Genomic DNA, 24,832 nt, shown 5'->3' on the forward strand with positions numbered 1-24,832 from the left:
CTTCACCTTTAAACTGCATCTCAAACCTATTAGAAAAGAGCTATTTAGGCAGTTCCACACTCAGGCAGGAAATACATCGGGCTATACCATCAGCATCCCAAGTGTGAGGCAAATGCTCTGAGCAGAAAGCAAAGGTTGGTTGTTTTCAGCATACGTGTACATGGAAGTGTGCAGTGACCTGGCAGCAGATCCCTGTGGATGTAGCAGACAGACAAACTGCTTCTTACCCCTGAACTACTGAGCTCCAGCCCCTCACCCAGCGGCTGGACATGAGCTACCACAGGAACCCACAAAAACACATCCTGTGATGGAGAGGTGCTACTGATTGCATTAGGTACTGATGCAAGAATGTCAGTGCTTCTTATCCCCTTTTCCAGAGGTCAGAGTTACTTCATTTCAGTTGCTACCTTGCAAAGCTAAAAATCTCTCTACTGGTGTGGCAAAACTGAGTTAGGCTGCTCAAAACCAGGTTGGATGGAGCTTGGCACAATCTGCTCTAGTGGAAGGTGTTGGAACTGGATGAGCTTTAAGGTCCCTTCCCATCCAAACCAGTCTGCGGTTCTATGAGGTAGAGGGTGCATTTGCACCATGTATGGAAAGAGCCTGTCACAGTCATGCCCTGAGGTGTCCACATCTAGAGCTAAAATTGCACCTTCAGGATTTCTCATCTTCTTACTTCTCACATCAGCACTGACTCAAAGCCTAAACAGCATAACTTACCAACTGCCTTTAAACTGGCTCTTGGATGGCAAGCCTCAATGGACTTAGCTGGGAAGGTAATATCTGGTTAAACAACATCTACACATCTTCAGTGTATCCACAAGTAAATTAAGGGAAACTGGGCATTTATCATATACTTATTAAAACGTTATTAATCCGTTCCCTAATCGCCCTGGTCCAGTGGGGTGTTTCATTTCAAAGGGATGTTGCTCAACCTGGCAGCTTGAGTAAAATACCTTAGCCACATCACGTGCTGAGAGCAGTGATAGAGGTATGGGGCTTCTGCAACTATAAGAGCCCTTAGCTCATTTTCAGTCCTTGAGAGCCCCATCTCACAGCACTGTCTCTAAGGTAGTTTTAAAGCTCATCATCCAGTCCACATGGTCACTATGGGGTCAAACAAGATCTAAAAGGATCTATGATGTCCTTTCTAACTCTGAAGCTTTTCTTACAGGTCATGATTAAAACCATGTGGAAGAAGCAGCATCAACCACTTTTTCAGGGGGGGGAAAAAAGGCCAAATTTCTCCAAGAAAAAAAGTGTGTTACTAAGGATGCTTGTACACAGCTGTAAAGAATGCTGCATGATGCTCCACAGCTAACATCGGTTTAAATCACAAGCCAGAATTACCTTGCTGGGGTTTTGTGAGGGGTTACAGCAGAGATAAAGTAACCTTGATCAAAGAGCTCAAAAAAATTCAGCAAATTAATGTGTAATTTTGCCACATGTGGAAATGCACTGCAGGAGAGGCAATCTATCACTCCATATGCACCAGTGAAATCAGTGTTATCAGCTCACTTGGGCTGGGACAGGGCCGTTTATGCAAGTCATTGGGTGGGAGCCATCCAGTAATGGTAGGCTGAATGCTCAGATCAGCACTGACACAGTTGAAAACATTTTGCTGTGATCTTCCAGAGCATAAAAACATTATCTGGAAATAATAATAATAATCAAGGTGCCTCCCTACGATGTGGTGTGCACCAAGCACGGAGTGGGGCTGCACTCCAGTGCAGTCATTGCTAAGGGGTGTCTGGGCCATTTTCAGTGCATGTCCAGAAGGGAAACAGAGGACTAGGTCACACTGTCCTAACACAGACTGAGCTAATAGAGCCACAAGAATTCCTTACAGCAGTGGAGAGACAGCAGAAAGCCCTGACCCTGAGCTCACCAGGACCCTGCAGGCTGTGAGCTGGGACCCAGCCACACATCCACACACTTGACCAACCCACCAAACCAGCCACTGGCAGCTCCCATGGGGCCAGGGCAGGCTGTGGCAGCCCCATGGCGCACAGCAAGACATACCGCGCTTCATCACTGGCTTCAGCAGTCTGTAACAGCACGTGGGAAATGACACATTTACAGCTTTTCCACCCCTGTGAACTGGGAACCACCTGGGCTCAGACAAGAGCTTGTACAACCTTCAGCCATGCTCTTGTGCTTCATGGCAGCATGGAGGTGGTATCATCAGTGTAGGCATCACCAGGAAGATTTTGGGGTGTCTGTGTTTGTTTTTCTTTTAAATGAATTCTTCCCTATGTCCCTGAAACACATTCCTGAATAAATGTGGTGTATACAGAAGATACAGATTATCAGAGTATTGATGGAAGACAATTTTTTGCACTGTGTATGTTGCCTATGTGGTACATAGTCTATTTTCTGTGTTGGTGTTTGTACAGTTATTTAAAATTATATGTCATACAACTCAACTGACACTGTTTAATGTGGGCACTTGTGAAGAAATAAACTAAATGATGACTGTATATTTTGCTCTCTTCCACAAGGAACTGAAGAAGCTCTGAGGATGCAAGCAGACAACAGCCAAATAAACTGAACATAAAGATCAGTGAAGTCCAACAGCAACTCCTTTGTTAGTGCTGTGTTAACCTACCCATCAATACACTCTTTTCATTATCTGCCCCAATGCTGCACCCATTGCTCATCTCCAGACTTTATCTCAATTTGCTGACAGTTTAAGGGCATGAACATTGTGGAATCAGGCTTTGTGCACTGAAACTTCCCATATGTTTGATTTCTGTCTGGCCACAGATGCCCAACTGCCTGGCAGGGTAAGACCTACAAAGCCAAGGAAACACATTGCCCCTGGGTTTAATTCAAAAATCTGGATTTGAGCTGAAAGGGAACCCTGACACTTCATTGGGTTTTAGTATTTTAAAAGCATTTTAGCAGCACTAAACACATTTCTCTGACACCAGGTATCTGCTGGGATCCACACTGGGAGGTACATGGTATTCCCAATGCTCCACACCCATGAGCAGTCAGCTCATCATCAGGGATAAGGGCTCATTGACTAAACATCTTCCCACATTGTTGCTGCTTATAACAATAGCTCACTGGTTGTCCTACCACAGCAGGTTACATACTTCATTCCCTGGCACAAACCACACAAAGGGAAAGGTCTTCGCTGCAGAGCGTGGCCTTTGGCGAGACGTGAGACCAGGGACCCAGGCAGGACTTTACGTAAAGTGCTTTATCAGCCTTCCACAGCCCCGGCTGGGGAGATTTCAATGGGCTGTGCCCCAGGACTACTTACCACTAACCCCGCACCTCCTTTCATGCACAGATGTCAAAGGCAGTTGTTCGTATTGTGACAGTTCTTTTGCAGAAGAAAGTAAGAAATACTCTTTTCTACTCTTTAAAGTACACTGCCTTTTAGCTATGCAAAACTTCTCCATTGCCTGAATTTCTTCTTACTGCCAGAGTTTTCAATACCAGCTTTGCAATTTATCCAGGTCATGCTGAAGTCTCTTTTCCTATGCATTTACTCCTGAAGTGCTCATAGATAGTTTGCTGCAGTGGAATTTCCTATCAGGGAACCCTTATGTTTTGCTTTCTAATTCATTACTGCCTCAGCAATGGCAAACAGCACTCAAGAAGCAAAAGGCCCAGCACTTCTGACCCTGGCAGAAGGAAACAGCAGAACAAATAGAGAAAACCCTCAGAAAACTTCAGAAAGAAGTTACTGCTCACAAGTGCTGACAACCCTGAGACACCATGGGATGTGATGCTGTGCAGCATACCAAGCAGTATGTCCACAGGATGTCCTATTGGCAGGGTGATGGAGCCACACAGCATCTTTACCAGATTCATCCCTAACACACCAAGCCCATGAGCACACTCATTGCATTACAGTCAGGTGCTCTGATTTATTGTTGTTCTTCATGGCTGCTGGGCTTGGTTCACTCAGGCTGAAGCTTAAAATGATAGATATGCAAAACTCCATCTGACTTCCCATCCTTTGCTCAACTTCCCATGTTAAAGCACCCCTGCGGTTCAGTGAATCCCACCTGTTTCATCTCCTTCCCTGACAAAGCAATTTCCAGTGGGAGACAAGCAGGTCTGAAGCAGCAGCACAGACCCAGCAATGAAGTGTGGGCAGGAGGGACTCCTCTCCTGCTGTAGCCAGGTGGGATGAGTTGCCAGCTCCTGCCCCCCACTAGACACCAAGATATAATGCAGCAGATTTAGGATGGACAGAGATGAAAGCAGCACGCACCCCATGGTAACCTTCGTCTGCCCCCCAGCATGTCCTAGCCTGTGAGACACATTTCCCAACCTCCTGATTTGCATCCCCAAAAGCAGGAAGGCCTTAGGAAAGTGCCATAACTAAGCTGGGAAAACCCTGAGCAAGTCAAATCCAGAGACAAGGAGCGGTGAGCACCCGAGGGATGCTCTCCTCCATCCAGAGCAGACTACAAAATAGAAGTACAAATTAAAAATACCAGGAGAAAAGGAGCCAGAAGCGCAGCTTCCAATGCACTGATAGCCGGAAGCGAGGTCAGGAGAACGGCATGTTATTAAGTAGAACTAATCCAGCCCTTTCAGCACCGGTTGCTGTGGGATTTCCCTACGGGAAAACCCTCGGAGGCCGCTGCCGGCACGGGTCAGCTCCCGCACGCCGCACACACACACGCAGGAACGCCCATGGGGCGGGTCCAGCTCCGTCGGCCCCAGGGCAAGGTCCCTGCCGGGGGGGACATTGGCAGGCAGAGCCCGGACAGGTAAGCAGCAGCCGTGTGGCTCCCTGAAGGGTGCATGGAGCAAGGTACGTGGGGTTTGTGTCTGAGCACAGCGGACACACACAGCGGGTTTTCCTTCCGCAGCCTCACGGAAGAGGGAGCTGGCAGCTGAACCCTTCCGGTGCTCCAGCACTGAGCCCGGCGCTTCCTGGAACGGCTCAAGGGTAGGTCTGGGTTACTCCAACCTTGTGAAATCAGCTTTGAGGCTTTTCCCCCTCCCGGGATAATAAATTAATGTTCTGAACAACAACAAAAAAAACCCCAGGAAATTAAGAACATATTTGCAAGAGTTTCCAGAGTTTAAATTCCTTACAGTACTAAAAGTAGCTCGGGAAGGCAGGCAGCCTCTTCAGGGGGGAAATCTATTTTGTTTTCTGCACACCACTACTTTATTAACATCCTGTAACAAATCCTGCTAACACGGGAACTAAAAGGTTAGGAGTTAACGTAAAGCTGAGCCCCATGGGAAGCAGGATCGAGGCAGCACGGGTAGAGCTGCCAGGACTGCAAGCACAGGTCCAGGAGCCTCTTCGACATCCATAGGCCAAGAACTCCCTTAAACATTAGCACATGGCTGTGGGATGTTCCAGCAGTGACTTCTCATAAAATATTGGGGACGGACTGGTGAAAGAAAAAGGTTTTATGTTTTACAATGATATCACAAACCCTGCACTTCAAGCGCTTAGAAATGCCCTAGATTTTTATTGTCCATACCACTGCAATGAGGACAAGACATTGCCTCAGTGTTCACAGAACCCCTGTGCAGGTGCCAACCACCTTAGCCAACCTACTAAAACCACTCCTCCCTGTACCCAACACTTCCATCAATCACCCACTGAAGGCATGCTAGCACTTAAAGAGCTCCCATCCCTTTGCAGAGCAGCCTCCGGGATGGCTTTGTTGGAGACCCGCAAGTACTCACAGGGCTCAGCTGTTGGTGGTGTGAATCCCGACCTTGCCAGTGAGAGGCAAACACCCTCCTTCAGCGTGGAAAAGCTCACAGCCCTGCTGGATGGAGGGGAGGAGAACACTCGGATACGGAGGGCAGTGGGTGAGTGACCATCATGAGGCTGCGCTTGACCAGGGCATGGCTACATCCCCTCTGTTTCTGCTCCTCCTTTGCAGCCCGGTGGGGTTTGTGCTCCTGGGTATTTGCTTATTGCCCGCCTCTTAAAGAAGTGGGAGTGTGGAGATGGAGTTCCCTGTTAGTGTTAAATCATGACTCCTCCACAGCCACTCCTGCTGTCCCTTCCCTGCTCCCATCCCCAGTATCTTCGCTAAGACTGGTTGAACTGGAATACAAGGACTGAGGATCACACAGGCAAGCATCCCTGTGCAATAGGGATGCATGCAGGGGCTAGTGCTGATGTGCAGTGATGCACACCGTGCATGAACTGAGCCAACAGCCTTCCTCAGCACATTAGCCTCATTCAGGTGTGGAGCTCCTTGTATGGGTTGGCTCAGGCAGGCTAAGCTGCTTTCACTCGTGATAGCTAGATAGAGAAAAAAAATGAATCAAACCCCTCTTTTTTTCTATTGCTTCATCCATATTATACTTTTAACAAATGAAAATGGCACAGACCACTGGGACTGCACAATTCACAGTGCAACTGGAGTTCAGTATAACCTTAAACGTGCATGGACTCAAGGTTTCAAGGCACAAAGTAAATAGTGGGCGTGTTTGGGCTGACACAGAATGAGGCCAAGAGCTGCTTCACAGTGTTGCGAAGGGCTGCTAGAGCCCTGAGCCAAAGCACTGGTGTAAGCAGGACACTCGGCAGCCGGAGCTGTTAGCTTCTCTCTGGGCAAAACCTAGCTAAACGCAGCTCTTGCTGCCACCAGAACAGCTCTTCAAGAGGGATCCACACCTGTTTCCTGCCTGAGGCACAAAGTCACCTCTGACACCCTGACCAGGGACAGTGCTTTCACTTGCATGGTCATTATTTCCACTCAGCAGACTCCTCTTGCAGGCCTGCTGGGTTCTCCTCCTCAACTCCTTCTCCAAATCTCTGCTTTTCAGAGTTAGGTGTGACAGCAGTCAGAGCCAGCATAGCAAAATAAAATCTGCCTATAGTCACCCTAAATAATACAGCATCGGTACCCGCCACCCCAGTCCTGCCCACACTGCCTGCACCTCCCCAGCCCCAGGAGAGCTAACTCTTCTGTGTTGCTTTGCAGTCGAAGCTATTGAAAGTGACCCTGTATTTAGCAGAGAAAATCAGTATTTCCAGAGCCAGAATGAGAAGTATGAAGCTGCAGTCAGAAAGGCTGTTCACCTCCAGAAAAAGATGCACGAGATGGGATGGACTGAGAACGGACCCGAATTTAAGTATATTTACAGGTAATTTTATACTTTTTTTTTAATGTAAAAATAGTGTTTTGTTAAAAGGTTTGTAGCCAACAAGAACAGGCTTCCGCAAAGGCTGGGAGAGGCCAGCAGTTGACAGATAAGGTTCTGATACAAATATGCTGCAGGTTTTTACCTTAGCAGCACGCTCAAGAGAAGGGAAAATGATGATACACAGCAGGGAATTTTTCAAAGAGCAGCACATAGGTACAATGCAGTGTGATAGATCACAGCAGTTCACATCCCAACATACTACTTCCACCTCAGCAAGCTCCTTACTTGTACTACAGCTCTGATACTACAGCTCTGATACCACCCCTCAGATGTTTTTACATGTATAACCAGAATTGGAAGTGCTGCTGTTCCCATTACATTGCTGACTTCTGGAAGAATTAAAGACAACATTGTCTCTATCTGGAAAAACTATATTGTATTTAAAAATAAAAAGTGAAGAAAACCCCACAAACTTTAGTTTGTAGGCCACCAGAATACAACAGTTCTTGCAATCCTTTCCTTCAGACATTTTTATTAACACTTTGCATGGGGCTGAGCTCCACATCTTAGTTGCTCATCTCTCCTTCTTTCTCCCATTGCTAAGTATTACTGGCTTGCTGTTACCAGTGCAAACTGGTGGGGTTACACACCCAGCAAGAAAATGCAAGTGCACAGGCCTTGCTATAAAGTTTTTCCCCATTATATGAAAGACTATGATTTTTTTTTTTTATGCTAAGCTCTTTGCTGGCTACTGAGGCTGATAAACGGGGAATTCTTCTGTCGAGAGCTCTTGGACCTGATCATTACATTCCTTATAACAAGCAGCTCTCCACTCCTTCCTCAGAAGAAACAAAACAATCCCAGCAGATTTGAAAGACCTGACAAAACTCAACCACATTTCCCATAGGTTTGCTTTTATCAGGCCCCCTGATGCCAAGGGCTGTGGCAGGACCAGCCCTGAGCTACCACATTTTGCTGGATTAAGAGCACTGTGGCCTGATGAAACACCAGGTGAGCACCAAGCTCTTACTAGCAAAGTCCTTGTGCCTCCTGGTGCCAAACAGTGAATCACTTGCACACATATAAAAGAGCTCTTTAAAATTGCAGTTAAAGCAGCATCATTGCTGGATGGGCTGCCAAGGGGTCATTAAGTCTTTTTCTGTTAATCAGAGCAATTTCCCTTCAACTACTTTGTTCATGTTTTCTCCCCACTTTTTCAGCATGACTGATTCTCTCTCAGGGCAGGATGAAAGAAAGGTCATAGTCATTTGTTAACAATGAAAGGTATCTATCTAGAATGAGATGCTCACTAGAGCACTGCAGTAAAGCAATGTGCTAACAATCATACAAGCTACTGAGAACAGCAAAGCCACTTACTTTTACATGTGAGAGCACATGTACTTATATCTGTGAGGTGATTCAATCTATTCTGAGGAATCCCAGGAAAAGGGACTATATTCCTCATATTTTCTTAGGATTTCTTGCACACAAAAAGGAAAGCTTAAAATGAATGAGTTTCTGATTTGCAGCATAGAAATTAGAGTAACCAAGTTCCCATATGCAGATTCTAGAATAGTGTATCTTAGGATGCATGCAGCCCTATTAGCTGGCAATGGTGAAGGAGCCAAACAGACAATAAGCCAGGTGCTACAAGGATGTATTTGAATTTTCCACAAGGGAAAATACCCATCTCAAGTCAGGCCAAATCTCCATGAACCCCAGTACTGTCCAGTGATAGTGAGAACAAACACCCAGGGAATGGTACAGCAACAAGCCCAATATAGAATCATAGAATAGTTAGGGTTGGAAAGGACCTTAAGATCATCTAGTTCCAACCCCCTGCTATGGCCAGGGACATACTGAGGTACTTCCCCACAATGGGAATGTTCAAGAAATCTAAGACTCAGATGCCCATGTATGTAATTCACTTCCATATGTCCCACAGTGAATTGCCAAGGTTTGGGGGTTTTAGGGTAGGGTGGTGGGGTATTTAGCTCAGGCTTAAAATGTGACTTAAATAACCAAGGAAAGAAAAAATCCTGTGGTGTAAAATAAAGATACAAAAGGCTCAGAAGCCACAATATCAGAGCCACAAGTGCTTCAGAGCTGGGCTATTTTTCAGGAGCTTAGCATTTGCTAAGAACAAGTTATATATATGTATATATATGTAATTAGCTAGTGACACTTAAGCAAACTGTGTTAAGAAAGAAGGAACAAAAGCAGCTTGGAAGAGTGATTTTCATAGAATAATAAAATAGTTTGTTTTGGAAAGGACCTTAAAGATTATTCATGGGCAGAGACACCTTCCACTAGATCAGGCCACTCAAAGCCCTGTACGATCTGGCTTTGATGCAATATTGCCTCCTGCAATACTGTATTGATGCTGTATGTTGGTTAAGGTAGGACAATGAAGAAATCAAAAGGCTGCAGGTAGCACTGTCTGGTGACTATCACAGTGTCACAGCCTCATTCATCACATCCCTGGAACTTCATCCATGTACAAAAACACCCCGTGCACCTTCTCTGCAGGGCACTGTCAGGAGAAGTCGCGTTTCTTCTTCACACCATCTTCATGAGAAGTATTTCAGTGCTGGGCTCTGACGAACAGATTGCCAAATGGATTCCTCTCGCCATGCAGTATCAGCTCATCGGAAGCTATGCCCAGACTGAACTGGGGCACGGTAAGGCTGCAAAGAAAACAGAATTTCCATAGGACAGAAGGCCCAGATTCTCAGAAGAATGTGAGTTCAAGGTGTCTGTGCTTCACTGGAGGGGGGGGGAATGCCACCTGCATGCTAGAGGTAGATGTTCCTCAGTGGCCCTCTGCAAGATGGAGGTTGTGCTGGTTTTGGTTTTGCCAGTGTGGCAAAAATAACAAGAGCAGGGGTGAAAGCTCATGGTTAGATAGCTCATGATTAGATGGCATAGTTAGATTGCAGTAACCATTGGTGGAGGGTATCAGCCAGGCAGCTTGCCCAAGATGATGGTTGTCACCATGAACCAGGTATCTTGCCTGAGCACCATATGATTCAAGAGAATTTTACAGGAGATGGTGTGGGGTCACTGGGAACATCATCCCATGGTTCTCACCAGGAGGGTAAACCACAAGACCACACCAGCCTCCAGGAATCCTCCACTCTTTCCATCCTTGCCATACATTAGGAGATACCGAGAGATATAAATACATAAACACACTGTTTTGGGTTTTTTTAAAGGAACTTACCTTCAGGGTTTGGAAACAACGGCAGTCTTTGATATTGCTACACAGGAGTTCATACTGAACACACCGCAGATCTCTGCCATGAAGTGGTGGCCTGGAGACAGTAAGTACCACACAAAATACTTAGGTTTTCCTCATTGGCCTCCTTCAGTTGCTCACTCTGCCCCTCTGTGTTTGAGGGCCCAGGTTCTAGCAGAGAACTGCAGTAGGAGATGCACAGATCAAGAGGCAAGTAAGAGACAAAAGGGTTCTCTACAAGTTCAAAGGCCAGAAAGGAGCCACCATCATCTATCAAAAGCCCTTAGGTGGCAGGGCTGGAGAGGTTAGCTCAGGGAAACTCCTGCCTCTGCAGGAATTAATCTTCTCTTCTTTGTAAACAATACTCAGAAAGCCAAAAACCACAGGGAGGTCATCAGCACAAAGCATCAGCATAAAGGATTCACGTCATCAGCCAGTCTCAGCATGAAGAATTCAAGTGTGAAATTCATGGCTCCCTCAGGAAGGTGTTTCACAGCAAATCACTGGAGTTGCTCTATCAGCCCCAGCACTCCCCCCTCCCTCAGCTCTGCAAGGTCTTTAATTAGCTATTATTTTTTTCTCCTCTGCTGACACAAACTATTCATCCAAACCCCACTGGCTTTAATAATAATGCAACTTTGGAGAGATATGAGCAAGCTCAGAGCACAGGTTTAGGCAATCTCTAGCTTCCAACATCTGTGGATCACACCTACACTCACCCGTGTCAGCGAGACCTAAGATACAATTAGCACAGACTGCTAACCGTGGAATTGTTTGTATTGTACCTCATCTTAAGGGAACGTGACTGGTTTTCTCCTCACAGTGGGAAGGTCAGCAACACACACAGTGGTCTTTGCTCAGCTGTATGTCCAGGGGAAGTGCTATGGCGTGCATCCCTTCATTGTGCAGATACGCAGCCTTTGGGACCATTCACTGTGCCCAGGTAAATGACCCCAGACACCGCAGTGCTTGTGCAGGTGCTCTGCCTCTTTTGCCCTTATATGTTTTCTAAAACATTGTGCCCAGGGAGTTTTACAGTGCCAAAACCAAACCAAGACAGATACCTGAGTCACAGGTATCATTAACTACAACATTTTTATCTGAAGGAAGATCTAATGGCATATCCAGTCCAAGCCTTCCTAACCAAAGGCCTGGGCTGCTCTGACCACCCCTGTATTAACACCTCAGTTCTAACCCGGGCCAGCATGGGTGACAGATGGATCACGGAAACAAACTGCCTGTTTCATTCCTCAGGCAAGATCACCCATGCTGGGGAAGAAGCAGAACTGAACGTGACCTTCTCCTTTGAGACCCCCTGACACAAAATGGGGAGAGGAGTTCAAGTGGAAGTAAGCAGCTGTGTTTTCCCCTGCTCCAGGCATAACTGCAGGAGACATCGGTCCCAAAATGAGTTTTGAGCACATCGACAACGGGTACCTCATGCTGCAGAATGTGCGTGTCTCCAGGGAGAACATGCTGAGCAAGTTTTGTGAGGTATGACAGACTCACATCGCACGTCAGATTCTCACCGCACAGCCAGAGGGATGACAGGGAGCTGCCTAAATTTAGGACAAAATTCTTCCTTTGAGGTGTCTGCAAGTCTCAGTGGTTTTGCCAAGGGCAGAAGTTATCTGAATCCTAAATGAAACTCAATGTCAGGAATTCCACATTCAGAGGCTGGGGCTGATGGGGCAGGGAGAACCTGTCTGAGCCAGAAGCAGTAAGAATTTGTCTCTTTAAATGGATATGTTTCATCTATTATACATAAAAATACTTAGTTTTTCATCAGCAAAGGATTTTGATGCCCATTTTATTCTATGCGTAGAGATGACACAACCAGTATTGAAGTACTGAAGAAGGTGGCATCTAACATCCTCTCTCTAGGTTCAACCGGATGGCACCTATGTAAGACGGGGGTCCCAGCAGATTAACTATCTCACAATGACTGCAGTGCGCGTCGCCCTCATCTCACACGAAGCTGTAATACCCCTAATGAAAGCTTGCACCATTGCCATCAGATACTCTGTGGTTCGCCGGCAGTCCAAGTTAAAGCCTGGGTAATGCTATGCAGGTCTGCAGCGGTGGGAAGTGGACCATGCACCATGTTCCCCTGCACCAGTCTGTATTTCAGTTTCTTATCTTTCAGCACATCACTGGCTTATTTTCTGGGCCAGACATGCTTCCCCATTATTTACATTAACGAGCTTCAGTCAAAGTACAGGAGAGCGTTTACAGTTCTTTCTAAGATAAGTTTCATAGTTTGAATAGCTAAGCAGCTGACACAGAGAACTTATTTTTCTTGTAACTGGCCTTCCTGTGTAATCCCATAACTCAGAATCCAGATAATGTAGACAAGTTGCTGAATTCTTATTCCATAGCATCCTACTGGTGAGCACAACATTAAAATACCTTCCAACATCCACCCTTCCGATATTCACACTTTACAACGTTGAATTTATCAGTCTGGTGAGAATGCCTCTAATTTTTAAATAGATATTTTTCATTTGAATGGATTTCAGGAATTTCCACTTACAGCTCCTTTCAAAAGCAAGATTATCCTAATGAGAACATGGTTTGGATCAAACACAAGAGCACAGCATGCTCAACTATTGTAAGAACCAATTCCATCATCTGAAGTCCCAAGTGTACCAACCACAGAAAGAGTGGAAAAGAATATCCACAGAAAGCTCAGAGAACTTAAAATAATTTAGGCTCAACTATTTTCAGGGTCCACAAAGACCCAGTTTGCAAAGTAAAAGTTCTTCAGGGTGCAGGGCCAGCACATCCCTTTAACACCAAGCATCTCGCTATCCTTGGAAGGCTTCATCTTTATCCCCTCCTGCAGTCCCTGTTCCCCCTCTGCACCAGCCCATCACACAGAGCCTTTTCTACTCAATGCTGGTTCACCAACACAGCAGAAACATAATCTTTTTCATAGTCAGGCTCATTTCTCTAACAGCTGAGCAAGCTGGGCAGATTTGCTGGCACGACATCAGCTCAGTCCCCTTCACAAACTGCTGCTTCATAATGAAAAATGCCTGTTTTCATTTTTTTTACTTGTTTTCACTTATTCATTATGTGATAAGTAAACTAACAGTAGTTAAGCCAGTGTTCACACTTTCCCTAACTCACCAGCTGTCTTCCAACAGGGAAGAAGAAGCAAAGATCCTTGACTTTCAGACTCAGCAAGAGAAGTTGCTGCCCCACTTGGCAGCAGCCTATGCCTTTCATTTCATCAACAACTACCTGCAGGACCTATTCAACAGAGGGTATGAAGAGATCCAGAGGGAGAACTTCAGCATGCTGCCAGAGGTGAGCCACAGCAGCATTAGCTCATACAGCATTCCTCATCTCTAAATATCAAAGTATTTTAGCAAACTGGACAAGCATTCCTCTCACCACCAGATAACTGGAGAAAGAGGAGGCACTAAGAGATCAAATGATGTGTCCTAGGTCCACAACCAGTCAGCAACAGAATTTGCTTTACCACCCCAACTTTTTTGTTTTGGGAACTACTGCACAGTGAAAAGTCCTTGAAAAGCACGTCCATTTGATGAAAACCTTGTTCCAAGTGGCTGGTGGCACGAAGTGTTATTTCCCAACGTCATCTACAAATGCAAATATTTACTTCTGAGCCAAAACCAAAAACGGGACTTTTTAGATAGAACATAAGATTTTGCAACTGGAAGCCTGAAATGAAAGCACACTTTGAACAAGGGTGACCAAAGCCACTGCTGGTTGAAACCCAAAAAAGCATCAACTAACCACAGCGTGCCCAGCACAAGGGTGTGCAGCATCCCAAAGGAGGAGCTGGGTGCTAGGGATCCCATCCCAGGAAGCTGGGTGCTATGCCATCACGCAAGGGAGGATCTGACAGGGATTTCCTCCCCAGAAACTGCACAAAATTAAAAGAGGAAACTGATTCTGAGGATTGCTTTGGACCATTTTCACCATTAACACTCTGCCATACTTTTAATTTCTCTTTTCAAACAGCTCCATGCATTCTCTTCGGGCTTCAAAGCCATTGTTACTCAGTACTGTGCTTCCGCAGTAGAAGTCTGTCTCCGGGCATGTGGGGGCCATGGTTACTCCTTGCTGAGCGGACTCCCTTCCTTATGTACTAGAATACTTGCCTCTTGTATTTATGAAGGGGAAAACACCATTTTGTTCCTGCAAACTGCCAGGTAACAATCCAAACCTGTTCATCAAAAAGCCTGCCCCCTCATTTATTCAACCTCTACCACTCCTTCCCCCAAACCAGTAAAACCAGCTACCCCTTTCTCCCAGCACCTTCTAAAAATACAACTCAGGACACAAACTATTCATGCCTTCTGTCTAACAGGCATGGAGGTGTGGGGGAATTAGATTATCTCTTCTATTTTTGGGTTTGGTATGTATGCAGGTGCTGTTCTGCATAACCTCATTTTCCTCTGTCTGGGACCACAGCAAAAGCACTGCTACCCAAGTTTTGCAGTTTAGTTTTTAAGAAACCAACATAATGTGATATTGGCAAAGTGAGGTTGATTCAGAGAAGGCAGAGCTGTAGGATACTGAAAGCGGATGAGTCACACTCCAAGAACACCAGTTTCCTCAGAACACGCAGACTGACGATTATCCAAGGTTAGATTAAATACAGGAGAAAGAAACCACAGCTGCTGGAACTTCTAATAACATGTGCTTTTGCTAGAAGGAGAAAACCAGTACAATTTGCAGGGACAGAGGTGCAACCACACAGCTCTGTGCTTGCATGCTGCACTTCTGCACTCATTGCTGTCTCTTCTTGCAAGATCAATAGATTACTTCTAGACCTGGTAAGACTAGGTCATAGGCCAAAAAAATAAGGGAGTAGGAAATGCGTTTAGCTCCAAGAGTCTCATATTTGTTAACATAATGTGATTGTATGTTGGGGATCACACCAAACCACCATTAAGACTCCTAGAGCATTAAGACTCGGGCTGCAAAGTTGATAATGTGTCTAATCACCATGCTGCTAATAGCCACAGCAAGTTTCTTCCTAAAAAATCATCACTACAGATTACTGTAGCATTGAATACAGTCAACAGGCTGCCCCTGAGACCCATCACAGGTCAGGTTATTGCAAATAAGATGTAAAATGTAAAGTCATTAGTCATTCAAGTCCATTCTGGACCACTGACGGGATGGGTTACATCTTGCTGCTCCTCACCTGAGCCCACTTTACTTTTCACATGACCATTTGCTGCAGAAGATCACAACCATCCCCTGCTCTGACTGTTATCCTCTTCCCAGGTTCCTGGTTAAGTGCTTCATGGCAGCCAGCGCTGGCCACCCTGTCCCACCATCTGTCACTTACCTGGCTGCAGTGAAATCTGAGAAGTGCCCAGCCAAGAACAAGTTTGATTTCCTCAGTCCAGATATTTACACCCAGGCCTATCGACATGCAGCAGTCAGGTCAGTACAGAGACAGGAGACATCCTTCTCTCTTTGACATCAGAAATGTGTTAAGAGCTCTGCTGCTTCATTGCTTTAAAGGGAGGTAAAATAACATGTTACACAAGAATTGACACCATCTGCTCCTGAGGAAGACTCGCACAGGTTTAACAGCCATGTCAAGTGTTCAGTATGAAGATTTCAGATTCAAAACATCACAATATTTTAAGCCACATGCTACCAAACAACTATATTCCACAAAGCTGATTCTATACCAAGCTGCTGGCTCTGTTTATGTAAATCCCAGACCACATCACTGAGTTGCCATTCAGTAAAACCTTCAGCCAGCTGGACCCTGTGCAGTTCTATACTCTATACAGAGCTAAAATTTCACATACCTGTGAAACTGATCATAGAATCATAGAATAATTAGGGTTGGAAAGGACCTTAAGATCATCCAGTTCCAACCCCCCTGCTGTGGGCAGGGACACCTTACGCTAAATCATATCACCCAAGACCTCATCCAACCTGGTCTTGAACACTGCCAGGGATGGAGCATTCACAACTTCCCTGGGCAACCCATTCCAGTGCCTCACCACCCTTACAGGAAAGAATTTCATTCTTATATCCAATCTAAACTTCCCCTGTTTAAGTTTTAACCCGTTGCACCTTGTCCTATCACTACAGTCCCTAATGAAGAGTCCCTCCCCAGCATCCCTATAGGCCCCCTTCAGACACTGGAAGGCTGCCATGAGGTCTCCACTCAGCCTTCTCTTCTCCAGGCTGAACAGCCCCAACTTCCTCAGCCTGTCTTCATACGGGAGGTGCTCCAGTCCCCTGATCATCCTCGTGGCCTCCTCTGGACTTGTTCCAACAGTTCCATGTCCTTTTTATGTTGAGGACACCAGAACTGCACACAATGCTCCAGGTGAGGTCTCACAAGAGCAGAGTAGAGGGGCAGGATCACCTCCTTCAACCTGCTGGTCACGCTCCTTTTGATGCAGCCCAGGATACGGTTGGCTTTCTGGGCTGCGAGCACGCACTGAAGCCAGCCCATGTTCAGTTTCTCATCAGCCAACACCCCCAAGTCCTTCTCTGCAGGGCTGCTCTGAATCTCTTCTCTGCCCAACCTGTAGCTGTGCCTGGGATTGCTCCGACCCAGGTGTAGGACCTTGCACTTGGCATGGTTAAACTTCATGAGGTTGGCATCAGTCCACCTCACAAGCGTGTCAAGGTCCCTCTGGATGGCATTCCTTCCCTCCAGGGTATCAACCGAACCACACAGCTTGGTGTCATCGGCAAACTTGCTGAGGGCGCACTCAATCCCATTGTCCATGTCAGCGACGAAGATGTTAAACAAGACCGGTCCCAACACTGATCCCTGAGGGACCCCACTCGTTACTGGTCTCCAGCCAGACATTGAGCCATTGACCACAGCTCTTTGTGTGTGGCCATCCAGCCAGTTCTTTATCCACCGAGTGGTCCATCCATCAAGTTGATGTCTCTCCAATTTAGAGACAAGGATGTTGTGTGGGACAGTGTCGAACGCTTTGCACAAGTCCAGGTAGATGACACCAACTGCTCTACCCCTGTCCATCAGTTCCGTAGCCCCATCATAGAAGGCCACCAAATTGGTCAGGCAGGATTTCCCCTTAGTGAAGCCATGCTGGCTGTCCCCAAGCACCTTGTTGATTTTCATGTGCCTTAGCATGTCTTCCAGGAGAATCTGCTCCAAGATTTTGCCAGGCACAGAGGTGAGACTGACTGGTCTGTAGTTCCCTGGGTCATCCATTTTCCCCTTCTTGAAAATGGGGGTTATATTTCCCTTTTTCCAGTCGTCGGGAACTTCACCTGACTGCCATGATTTCTCAAATATGATGGGCAGCGGCTTCACAACTTCATTTGCCAGCTCCTTCAGGACCCACAGATGGATTTCATCAGGGCCCATGGACTTGTGCACGTTCAGATTTTTAAGATGGTCTCAAACCAGTTCCTCTCCTACAGTGGGCGCAAGGTCTAAAGTTTCAGTTAACACCACAGCAAACACAGTGCCTCTCATTGAATCTGAGCTACACATTTAACTACTCAACACAAAAATAGTATCATGAGTGGTCTCATTGGTATTATGGGCACAGTTATGGGCCATACATGTGCCATTTCTGAAAATCAGGCAAACGGATCAACATCCCTGCTGCCATTCAAATCAGTGTAAAAACAGAGCCATTCTTCTGAAAGCTTTAGTGCCAACGGGAGCAAGATTTGGATCCCTGTGTAGAAAAGTAGAAACATAATGTAAGAACAGTCCAATATTGTCGTAGCTTTATTTTGTTCTGCAAATCCTCCTTACACACAGAACCCAAGAAAAACTCCTCAGAACCCCTGGTAAAGTACCGTGGAAGCTGAGAAGGCAAAAATCCTTCAGCATCAGGGTGGTTTGGGTGCTTCTCCCAATTTTTACTTAGATTTTGCATAATGTAAGTTCACTCATGCTGAGTGTAGGTAACTCAAAAGTCAGAAACGCCACTTTGCCATACGATCACACACAAGTCTGAATATGAAATGAGTGCATGTGGGCTGCTAGAGCCACATACAATATGCTTTTTGGATCTTCCAGACTCATCAGCAGCACAGCAGCTAAACTACAGGTCTTGATTCAGTCTGGAGTCAAAAAGCACGACGCGTGGAATGAGTGCACGGTGCAGCTGGTGCAGGCTGTGAAGGTTAGTAAAAATCAGCTGCTTATGTGATCTTTGTCTTTAGGATATAATGTGCAACAGAAACACATGATCAGCTTAAAGTATCAGTGCTGTTTATTGTTTTCTGTTAGCATCTAAGGGACACTATGAAGCCAAGGGCACCACTGTGGTCTGCATGGTGGGAAAATCATAGTAAGAAGCAACTCCTGACATGAAGAATTTGCCATCCAAATAGGCCAGGTGGAAAAAGACTAAAAGGAACAGAAATAAAAGGGGAGGGAAGAAAACAAAACATATACACAGTTCTGCTACCAATACTAGCCGAATCAGGCCTCCCACATCAGAGTCACAGAGTGGTTTGGGTTTAAAGCGACCTTAAAGCTCATCTAGTTCCAACCCCTTGCCATAGCAGGACACCTTCCACTAAGTAAGGGAGCAAAGACTAGACCTCAGCAGCAGCATTTTCTGTGGTCACCCATCTCCTGTGCATCACATCCCATTTTCAATTACACAGACTTGGGGGAAGCAGTGCTGTAAGCTTGAAAAAGAGCAGACAAGCTGTGTAACTGCCTAAAAAATAAAGGAGGCCTCCTATACAAAAAGCGACTTTGAAAAATTACTTTCCCAATTTTTTTTTTAATGTAAATATATTTTTAGTGGAATAAAACTGAGGCAAAGTGTTCTTGTTTGAGATTACCTCTAGGAAAAGCTTTGAACAGCATGCAAACCTGAACAAGCTGTTCCCTCCTGCACCCACTCAAATGGGTGGCCAAGGTCTCTGGACTGGAGAGCAGGGTGATCACATGACAGAGAAGCTGAAATCCAGCCCTCTCTGAGAAGCAAGGAGGAGAACCTAGTGAGAAATAAACCATTTCTGAAGAGCCCAACACATGCAGAAGGCTGGCTGTGGTATTGTCAGTGGTGACTGTGCTGGTAGAAAATGGGATCTGGGCTCCAAAGTTTCTTAAGTACTTCAGGGAGAGGAGAAGTCACCCAAACCCCTTGAGTTTCCCCCCATAACTTTAAAACCTTGATAGCCTGCTGCCTCCTTGGGGAACCTCTGGGTTTGAGCTAGATGACCTTAAGGTTCTTTCCAACCTTAACTTTCATATGATTCTATGACTTCTTATTTCACACCTTCCCTGGATACTCACCCACACGACTGGCACAGTAACTGTGTGAACAGATGCCTGCCAAGTGGCTCAGGCACTGGGTACAGCTTTGCTGCAGACTCCACACAGGTTAATTGCTTAAGGAGACATCCAGCTTCTTGGGCAGGTTCTGCAGTCCACGCTGGCCTCCATGCTGCTTGGCCGTGCTAGCAGGAAGAGCAGCAGTGTGAATGTGCCATGCTTACATCCACAGCGGGGAGGAGAACTGTGCAGTGGGAACACACACAGATACCAACATCACCAACCACCCACAGTAACAACAACATAACAAGAGCCACCCCCACACACAGGTGGAGTCATTTGCTCTGGACCTCAGCTAATACTTCTGTAACTTGGAAGCTAGACACTCTACTGTCGTCTGACACAAAAACAATCAGTTTACTTGAAGCCACAAAAGCAAGAAGTAAATTTGCTTGTTCTCCTGCGACAACACAGGTTTTCAGAGCAAAGCGCTATAGACACTGAAGCTAATGTACCACGAGCCCAAGGTCTTCAACAAGAGTTGTCTCTTATTGATGTATGACCAAGCTTCACTTGCTGGAGGTCAAAACAAGTCCACTCCAATGTGTGTTTCCATCACACAAACTCTTTAGGGTATCTATCCGAAATATTTAAAGTACCTGTGTGATTTCTGAAGTGGTTTTCTAGAGTTACAAATACCAGTGTTTACACCCCCAAGTCTCTACAGTTGTTGTAAGACATGAATACAAAAGGTCTTGTGATCCAGCAAACAAAGAATACAGACTGGGAAAGTGCCAGGGAAATGAAAAGGTTTTATATTCTTTGCGAGAACATTTGAGTCATTTGGCCTACTAAGTGTTTTGAGGTGCATTCACTGTTGATTGCATTTGTTTTCCAGGCTCACTGCCACTACATCACAGTGAAAAACTTTGCAGAAACGGTGGAAAGACTCGAGGCCAAGGGTGGCATCCAGAAGATTATGAAACATCTCTGTGACCTCTTTGCGTTACATGGGATCTTCTCAAATGCAGGAGTCTTCTTGCACGATGGACACATATCTGGAGCTCAAATGGACATGGCAACCGCATCATATCTAGACCTCTTGGCTGTCATTCGGTGAGCTGCTCTAATATGAAAGGAGCTGTGATAGATCTATAAATGGTGCTGCTGTACCTATGGTAACATCTCCAAAGTCAATTCACCTCATTCGGGTTTTATTTTCATTGCCTGGCAGTACTAGAAATTGATTGAAGCATCTACAGAGCTTGTTTTCACAGCAAAACAAGACCTAAGTGCCCAGCTCCTCTGCAGTCTCCAAAGTTCTGGAACATGAAATCTTGAATTATAAACCAAGAAATCCTGAATGCTTTTTACCATTTGCAGTAGAGCAAAAGCAGGCAAACACATAGAGCAACACTGGTAGGAGGCAGCAGATCAGACACTGCAAAATCTGCTTAAGCAACAGCTAATACAGCCTACTCTGTTGCCATGGCTGAGTTGCAACCTGCACCCAAACAATCCTGCCTACAGCTTGTTCAGATGCGTCTGCTCGACACCATTTATTGCTAACTACATGAATTCTGAGATACACTAAAGTTTTAACTTACCACAACACTCACAAAGGCTTTCTGACAAGGGTTCTTCTTTCACTACTTGATGCTGTTTGTTAAGAACAGATTAATTTCTGGTGCAGAGAGTGAGTTGCTACTGTATGTAAAATTCTATTTAAGACACCTGAAGTGAAACAAGAATACACCATAGGCAGAGCTGGGCAGGACTGAGGTGAAGAGAGAACATTTTCAGAACTCATCACAGAATTCAAGTTAAGCAATAAGCTTAATGTAAGGCTTACAAAAGTCTAACACATTGTCATCTCTGGAATTCATTGCAACCTCTCAGTGTTATGCCTTGCTAAAAGGATTCAAGAATGCACATTTACCTATTTACAATTAGGATACAAACACTTCCTGGTCTGTAGCAAAACCCCAGCCTCTCCCAAACCCCCAAAGAGCCCTTTCCCAAAAGGAACTGGTAGATGCAAATACCAACATTTGAGCAAACCACTTTGCATCCCTCTGCCTCAGGTGTGGGATACAGCCAGCAAAACTTCCTGCACCCAGGATGATGGGAGGATGAGGTAAAAGAAACCATCTTCTGCCTAGGAGAAGAAGCTGTCATTACAGACTTGTCTTTATGCTCTAGCTATCTGCTGCTGACTGCTGGCAGATCAGCCCCTGGGCTAGACAGGCCCTTGGCGCAGTTCAGGGTTGCTTTGTTCTTATAGACACAAAAACAGTAGAAGACCTTGATACCCAATGATGAGGTAACAGAAATACTTCAGAGTAGATGAAGGCTGGAGATCAGCGGAGCACTTCACATGAAATCTAGCAGCAACCTTATTCCAGTTTGGAGGACAAACACAGCATAAGAAAAACTTATTAAAAACCCTGCAAAAACCAAAAGCAAGAACCGGCAGAGTGTGTTGAGGAAACATCTGACATGACATTGAGTCCTAAATGAGGGAATTAGGAATGGAGTCCAGGTGATTACATGACCTATTCAATAGTAGAGACAACTTAGGGCATTAGTAGAACATGCCTCTGAGGAATCAAAACAAGCAGGATTTCCCCCAAGCAGGATTTCCCCCATAGCCTCAGCAACGGGAAAAACTGGCACAAGCTTTTCCAGCTGAGGAACCTGGAACAACTGACTTTCCAGTTTACCTTTGCCTTATTTTCCTCCCTTACAAAGCAATACCCGCTTCAGTAACACAAACTACATTCATCTCCATAGGAAGGATGCTGTTCCACTGGTGGATGCCTTTGACTTCACAGATAAGACCTTGAATTCTGCACTTGGCAGTTACGATGGCCAGGTTTACCAGCGGCTGTACGAGTGGGCTCGGAAGTCACCGACCAACACACAGGTACAGATGCTGTGTTATAGCCAGGCAACTTCTGCATTAGCCAGAGCAGAAATTGCTTTTCTTCTAATGAAAGCTATAGAGATACAAGTAAGTGGAATAAGACCTTTTAATTCTTATTATCTCACTCTGAACAATGGCCTGTGATATCCCAATTATACCTCCTATAGTCTTAGATCAGCCATTGAACCCAGCGATGACTTACAGCCCCCAGAGTACAGCAGCTTGTAGCAGGGAGCTGGTCTGTGTATGCCACCAATGTGGTTTTGGTTTTTGAACTTACAGAGGTAGTACTGCACAAAATAAGCTAAACCAAAAGTCTGTTTACATAGTTTACATATTATGGAACAACATATTATGCAAAAGCCACTAAACACAGGGTATATTCCATTCACTGGTATTTCTACTAGTGCAATACTTAATTTTTCTAATAATATGTTTAACCAGAAAGGGTATAAATGTTAAACAAGGCAATTTTATCCTTCATGGTTTAGCACTTTATTTTCACTTCCTAATTCATCCATATTATGGAGCAGCATAAAATTCTGCACAACATAACTAGCTATTGCTCCATTTGAAAACCCATTTTGCCTTAAGGGAGATTTTTACTGTGGTAATCAGCAACCCTTTGAAATTCTACTGCTGAACACAGAATTTGCCTTCAGCAAGCACTCGTGTCCAAGCATATTTTCTGAAGTTAAATAGTACGCTGCTCCATTTGGGATGACTATTGTGTACTGGTTATGAAGGACAGCACATACTTTGGGAAAAAGATCCTGCACTTAGCTGAAGCAGCTAGTAGCTTGGGTTTGTTTTTAAAAAGGTCTAGCTTTCTGTAGTTCAGAGATCATTCTTTTATAAAAAATATACCGTTTTCTTTCTTAATTACCACTAATTCCCTTCCACATTCTCTTTCTGAACAGATGAACCCAGCCTACGAGAGGTATTTGAAGCCACTTCTTCACAAGAAGTTATCCAAATTATGAAGACCATGATCTAAGTGAAGGCCACACACTTCCTCCTGTCTTTGTGCAGCTGTACATTGACAAAGCATCAGCAGTGACAAATCAGAATTCATAATCAGTTGCTTACTTCCAGTTGTAGCAAGTATGAAACAAGATTCTTAGCCAGCCACTTGCATTTAACCAGGCAGAAGTCAAACAATGCTGAGTACTGCTCACTGCTATGAGGCAATCTAGGCTGAAACGGGGTTTGCTGTTTTCTAATGTGAAGTGTCCCAATAGCATTAAAACTATGTCATTTGGCTTTCTTATCCTTCTTCTAAAGCCACTTTATGGTGATTAAAGGGGGGAAAAAAAAACAAACCCCATTACAAGCTCCTTCTCAGTGTGTTATAGCTGTACAGTGCCTTGAGAAAATCCCCACTAACCCAACCTTTCCTGAAAAACCCAAGGAAGCTAAAATGATGGTCCCTGGCTTCTAGGAAAAACTTGTTCTCTTAGATCAAAAAGTATACTAGAAAGTACATCTGCTTGGATAATTAACTCAGCTCTCAACTTGCTCAGCAGTGGAGTATTCCAGGCTAATGAAGATTCAGACAAAGCTGATGCCAACTCCAGTCTGCAAAATTTCCTTTGCTGTTAATAGAGCCACTCACATAGTCTTTCTGTAAATCTTGGGCTCCAATAAAGTGTATTATTTCAAATACTGCTTCTCTGATTATTATACTTCATAATTATGGAAAAGGCAGGCTGATCCAGGCCAGTCGTTAATTTGCTAGTAAATGAAGTGTTGCAAAGAACATCTTGTGATCACAACTCAATGCCAGTTAACACAGATATTTCTTACCATGTGTTGCAGGAAAGAAACAACCACTTTTCCTGAGCTTCATCCGTTCAGTTTTTCTTCCTCCCCTTATAGGAAGGATAAAGCTCTTATTGCCTCTTATGACAAGTCAGAAACTCTGTGATGTTTGAAGAAGGGGAGACAAAATATAAGACAGAAATCCAAGCCTGTTGAATGAGAGATGGGATAGAAAGCTCCTGCCCTCAAGAACCAGCAACTGACACAGAAATCTAGACCCCCTCTTACATCCCCAAAGAGCAAAGCTGTTGTGGTAAGGAGCACTTGAGCCAAGCACTTCATGGGAGAACAGGATCCATCTGTCCAAATGGATAACAACTGTCTTGCTCCCAACAGCATTCAAGTTAAAGCATAACCAGAAGTTCTATTAATAACTAAGACAAATTGCCCAAGAAAAGAAATGGCTACACAAATTTGAGTAAAAACACAGAACCTGAGTGCCTTCACTTGAACATCATCAGCAGCACTCCACAGTTAAAATTCTATCTATAAAATCGTTAGATAAATCACT

At 45.1% G+C, this 24,832-nt stretch overlaps 1 protein-coding gene across 1 annotated transcript; it reads left to right on the forward strand.

The window, feature by feature from the left end:
• The first annotated feature begins 4,847 nt into the window (after positions 1-4,847).
• ACOX2 (acyl-CoA oxidase 2) lies at positions 4,848-24,163 on the forward strand. Its single transcript, XM_057398662.1, has 15 exons — positions 4,848-4,921; positions 5,636-5,808; positions 6,936-7,098; positions 9,628-9,779; positions 10,314-10,421; positions 11,160-11,279; positions 11,715-11,830; positions 12,221-12,393; positions 13,486-13,648; positions 14,330-14,520; positions 15,605-15,766; positions 18,360-18,465; positions 20,473-20,690; positions 22,368-22,500; positions 23,421-24,163. The coding sequence occupies exons 2-15, from the start codon at positions 5,649-5,651 to the stop codon at positions 23,481-23,483; spliced, it is 2,028 nt and encodes a 675-aa protein (XP_057254645.1). The 5' UTR covers positions 4,848-4,921; positions 5,636-5,648; the 3' UTR covers positions 23,484-24,163.
• Positions 24,164-24,832: the final 669 nt, after the last annotated feature.

The sequence above is a fragment of the Pezoporus wallicus genome, unplaced genomic scaffold (assembly GCF_028554395.1).
Source record: "Pezoporus wallicus isolate ANWC-B61680 ecotype Strahan unplaced genomic scaffold, APGP_CSIRO_Pwel_v1 contig_12293, whole genome shotgun sequence".
Taxonomy (NCBI): Eukaryota; Metazoa; Chordata; class Aves; order Psittaciformes; family Psittacidae; genus Pezoporus; species Pezoporus wallicus.

Coding starts and splice junctions, on each gene's coding strand:
- ACOX2 (XM_057398662.1), top strand. CDS start 5,649: ATGGCTTTGTTGGAGACCCGCAAGTACTCACAGGGCTCAGCTGTTGGT. Junction 9,780..10,313: donor CCAGACTGAACTGGGGCACG/GTAAGGCTGCAA, acceptor GTTTTTTTAAAG/GAACTTACCTTCAGGGTTTG. Junction 13,649..14,329: donor ACTTCAGCATGCTGCCAGAG/GTGAGCCACAGC, acceptor CTTTTCAAACAG/CTCCATGCATTCTCTTCGGG.